Source organism: Mus pahari, chromosome 14 (assembly GCF_900095145.1).
Source record: "Mus pahari chromosome 14, PAHARI_EIJ_v1.1, whole genome shotgun sequence".
Taxonomy (NCBI): Eukaryota; Metazoa; Chordata; class Mammalia; order Rodentia; family Muridae; genus Mus; species Mus pahari.
This window is the reverse complement of record NC_034603.1, coordinates 74,407,904-74,412,444: the sequence shown is the minus strand read 5'-3', so window position 1 is coordinate 74,412,444 and position 4,541 is coordinate 74,407,904. Positions and strand designations below refer to the sequence as shown.

Sequence of the window (4,541 nt, the reverse complement as noted above, 5' to 3'; positions counted from 1 at the left end):
GATGGTTATGAGCCACCATGTGGTTGCTGGGATTTGAACTCAGGACCTTTGGAAGAGCAGTCGGGTGCTCTTACCCGCTGAGCCATCTCACCAGCCCCACCTCAGGTCTTTACTGGGTTTCACTTCTGTTTTTGACACTTGTATAGACTGGGTCAATGTCACATCAGGGGACGTGACAGTGATATATACGTCTAGTCTCACTTGAAGCCTTTCACTGGGGCTGTGTATTGCTGTATATATAGCCTGGGTGTGTCTGAGTTGTAGTGTGATGGCTCTGCTCTGCCTTTGCCATCTCATCTTTACAAAGAAAGTTGATTTTATAACTAGGATATATATTCTCTAAAAGTGAAGCTAACTAAGTTAGGTTAATTGTAAATGAAGTATGTTTAATTTGGTCTCCTCCTACATCCCCTTTGGGTTAGATCTCACTATGTAGCCCTGGCTTGCCTGGGACTCAATGTATAGATCAGGCTGGCCTCAAATTCATAGCTTATCTACTTGCCTCTCTTTCCAAGTGCTGAAATTAAAGGTCTGCATCACCACATGTATGTATGCATGTGTGTGTGTGTGTGTGTGTGCTCGAGCGTGTGGTTATCTGTGTGTGCATGAGTGCCTCTGGAGACCAGAGTTAGACCTTAGAGCCTCATGACAAGAGTGCTGGAAACCGAATTCAGGTCCTCTAGCTGGTGTAGTTTTCTTTCTTAAAGACTTAAAGATGTTGGATATTAACCACCCCCACCCCCACCCTGGGACAGGGCCTCTCTATGTAGCCCTGGCTATCCTGGAACATGCTATGTGGACCATGCGGCTTTGTACTCAAGGGTTCCCCTGCCTCTCTGACCCTGGGTGTTTAGATTAAAGGTGTGCACCACCAAGCCCAGCAAACATTCAAATTCCTTAGTGGCATTTGTTAGTAATTTTATAATTAGTTATGGAAAGAGAACAATTACATTGTTGTTTATTACAGAGGAAATTTTGGACTCCTTAAGAATCAAACGAGGGGAAGATATTGACTGTGATCAGAGCCCAGAAGACCCAGAAAAGGACAAGCATGAGGGTGAGAACGACAGCTCCAAGGATGCTGAGAAGAGCAGGGAGGAGGCAGAGGACCCATCCCCAGACAAGGATGCTGACAGCAAAGGCCTGGAGGAAGAGCCCGGCCATGGAAAACCTGAGGGTAAAGAATTACTTGGTTCGAAAGAAATATTTTGTTAATGCTATTTGTGAAGCCTCAAATTTTACTTGCCAAATGAAAGTGGGAATTTTTACAGCAAACAGCTATTTTTGATTCCTAAGAGAGTCTTTCCTGTGTAACATTACAATTGTTGTAATGAGTTTTATATATTGATGGGTTTGAAATAATGTAATATTTATATTCAAAAAAGTTGGAAGTTGGCATCCCTATGAAATTTGTTGATGAAAAGTTACTGTTTTTATTACCAGATTATATATGGTATATGCTAAAATATGTTCTTTTAAAAAATTAATTCTAAAACATTCTTAATATCTTACTCTTTATTTTTGGATGACCCATTACAAAGCTCTTCCAGAGCCTGACTTGCTTTAAAATGATCATCGTGGAGAAGCAGGGTTTTTGTGATTGATGATTTTAGCAGTTGATTGAATGTGGCCACTTGTCCAAACGCAATCTTAAAGCGTACCTTTACAGTTTTGTTGTGCATTTTGCTGTAGAGCCAACAGAAGTTGGGGATAAAGGTAACTCTGTGCCAGCAAATCTTGGCGACAACACAACAAATGCTTCTTCAGAAGAGACTAGTCCCTGTGAAGGGAGGAGCCCCGGGGGCTGTCTCTCAGAAACCCATGATAGCAGCAGCATGGCAGAGAAGAAGGTGGCATCTGAGCTCCCCCCGGATGTACCAGGTACAGAGGGCAGCATATCAATGCCTCTGTAATGGGGACCTTCCCTTTGCAGTCAGTGCTGCATGTCACCTAGAACCTGACAGTCTGCATCCATTCATGCCGCTTGCTCACAGTGCCATTCCTGATTGCTAAACTGTCACCTAACATTTGATGTTTGGCAGATACCTTGCCCTTAGTGCCTGGAACTCCCTCTTAGTCCTCATGCTTGTGTTTATTAGATGGATTTGTATGCCTGGTCACCAGACCATCCTGATGGAGATTTTGATTTGAGTTACTCACATAGTATGTGTGTCTCCATGTTGAGTGACTTAGCCCTTGGTGCCCTGGTTATACTAACACATTAATTTTCTGTTTGCATGCTCATGGAGTGCTTGCTACATGTCAGATCATAATATTAGTAGATAATCCATCATCACCAACAGCTTTGCAAGGTGTATTGATATGTTAACCAATAATTCCAATTTTAACCTTTTTAACCTTGAAATTTTACTTGGAGTAAGTTATCATACTAAGAATGTGATTATGACCTTTTGCTTTTCAAAAAGTCCAATGGTATTTTTACATAGCAGCATATATAATCATACATATATGATTCAGATGATTAAAAGTCAGAAAATAAGCATCAACAATCTCAAAGTCATAGTTGGAGGGAATCCTTAAAGGTCCTTTTTGTGAATATAAAAAGATTCCCGTTTGCAAGCTTTGAGTTTGGTCTTGCTGTGTGTTACTGACCCTGGGAGGTGACTGGTGTGTTGGAAGCACTGTTGTGTAGAAAAGGCATGCAGTCTAGGTCTGCTTCAGCCCCTAAACTCAGGCCGTTCAAGCTTTCGAGGGCCTCTGAGTTTGTGATTGGAACAGGGACGAGTTTTGGCAACCAGCTTTAAGCCTTGCTGAAAACCGCCGGGAAAGCTTGGTTACATATAGGCTCCATGTGAACCCCAGTTGTCAGCAGAAGGTTGACATTGAGGACAGTGTGCTCACTAAGGTGTAGGAAATCTGGAAGCTATACTCCAGTGCAGCAGAGAGCAGCTGGCTGGCGTGGTGCTTCAGCCGGCTGTAGTGCTGGTTCTGGTGAAGCAATAGGAACTCAAGCCTCACACAGTGAGCTCTGGGCTCATCAGGGGTACATAGGGACCCTATGTCAAAACACAGGAAGGAAACTATAGGTTTGGCAGTTGGTATTTGGGGCACTCAGCTGGGGAGACAATAGAGATTAGTCTTGTTGAGATGTGGACTATAGTGGAATATTGACTGAATATTAACTTTCTTAAAATTAGAATTGTTTAGAAGATAGGAATGTCAGTGAGTGGGTAGTATTTCCCAGGGACTGTTTTCTCAAGGGGCTGGAGAAATGCAGGTCAGTAATTTGGTTTTAGAGCTGACTGAGTTCTAGGTTTTTGGTCAATTTTATTCTTATTTCACATATTCAGGACTGAAAGTTTTGAAGGTGGAGTCCTGTTGCTGAAATAATGTTAAAAAAAACTTTCATGTTTGTTACTTTTTAAACATAATTTTCATCCTTTTAGATTGATCAATACTTAATGTAAACCTTAGATGGCTTCAGGTATGCCCTAACTGACCTGTTTTTAAACCAAACTTGATTGAGTTTCATCACTTAGATGCTTATATTCTAGTCTTTGTATGCTGTTATTTTACATTTATTTATTTTGTATGGGTGGGTATGGCAAACACATGCGCATGTGTGCTTGTGCCCATGTAACAGCAAATGTAGGCAGAGACCGAGGACAACTTGCTGGAGTCCATTCTCTCCTTCCTGGGGATTGAACAGGTTGCCAGGCTCGGCAGCAAGCACCTTTCCCTCATAAGCCATCTTGCCAGCCTGCATTGTGTGTTTTTATCAAGTCGTTGTTATTGTAATACGTTTTAGACTCAGTCGTCTAAATATACATCCCTGACTAAAGTAGAGTGCCAGTCCTTGCTAACTGCACTCTGGTGGCTATCAGACAGATGTAATAACCTTTCACGCCTTGAGAGAGGATGCTCTTCTGTTTCCCAAAGCTCTGCTTCTCTGTGGGGCGCTGTGTGTTTTGTGATGCCCTGAACCAATCACTTTTCTCACTGTTGGCACCTGCTCTGGTCAGTGGATGAGCTTGTCATTTGGGGTTTAGCATGGGAGAATTGCCCCAACAGATTAAAAATGGCGTCCATGGTATGGAACTTCTCACTTGGTTTTCTTTCTTAGACTTACAGAGTATGTTTAGACATGATATTAACTGAATAAAGCCTTTTGATACAATAACACAGTCAGATTGGGTGGAGAGAATTCTGGGTTGCTTATATTTTCTTTTTTTTTTTTTTAAATCCATTTTCTTTTTTTTTTTTTCTTTTTAAGATTTATTTATTCATGGGGCTGGAGAGATGGCTCAGCACTTAAAAGAGCACTGACTGCTCTTCCAAAGGTCCTGAGTTCAAATACCAGCAACAACATGGTGGNNCACAACCATCCGTAATGAGATCTGATGTCCTCTTCTGGTGTATCTGAAAACAGCTACAGTGTACTTACATGTAATAAATAAATAAATCTTTTAGATTTATTTTAGATTCATTCTTTTACATTTATTTATTCATTTATTTATTTATTATATCCCTGGCTGTCCTAGAACTCACTCTGTAGACCAGGCTGGCCTCGAACTCAGAAA

The 4,541-nt window shown here is 41.4% G+C and overlaps 1 protein-coding gene across 9 annotated transcripts in view; it reads left to right on the top strand.

The window, feature by feature from the left end:
* Positions 1–4,541, top strand: part of Bptf (bromodomain PHD finger transcription factor) — a 101,662-nt gene that overhangs the window by 39,955 nt on the left and 57,166 nt on the right. For 5 of the 9 annotated variants that reach the window (XM_029546502.1, XM_029546500.1, XM_029546506.1 and 2 more), the window contains exons 4-5: positions 968–1,177; positions 1,693–1,881. In XM_029546502.1, the coding sequence (XP_029402362.1) occupies positions 968–1,177; positions 1,693–1,881 (399 nt within the window). The remainder of the gene's footprint in view (positions 1–967; positions 1,178–1,692; positions 1,882–4,541) is intronic. The other 4 variants (XM_021213479.2, XM_021213478.1, XM_029546504.1 and 1 more) reach the window with 1 other exon arrangement.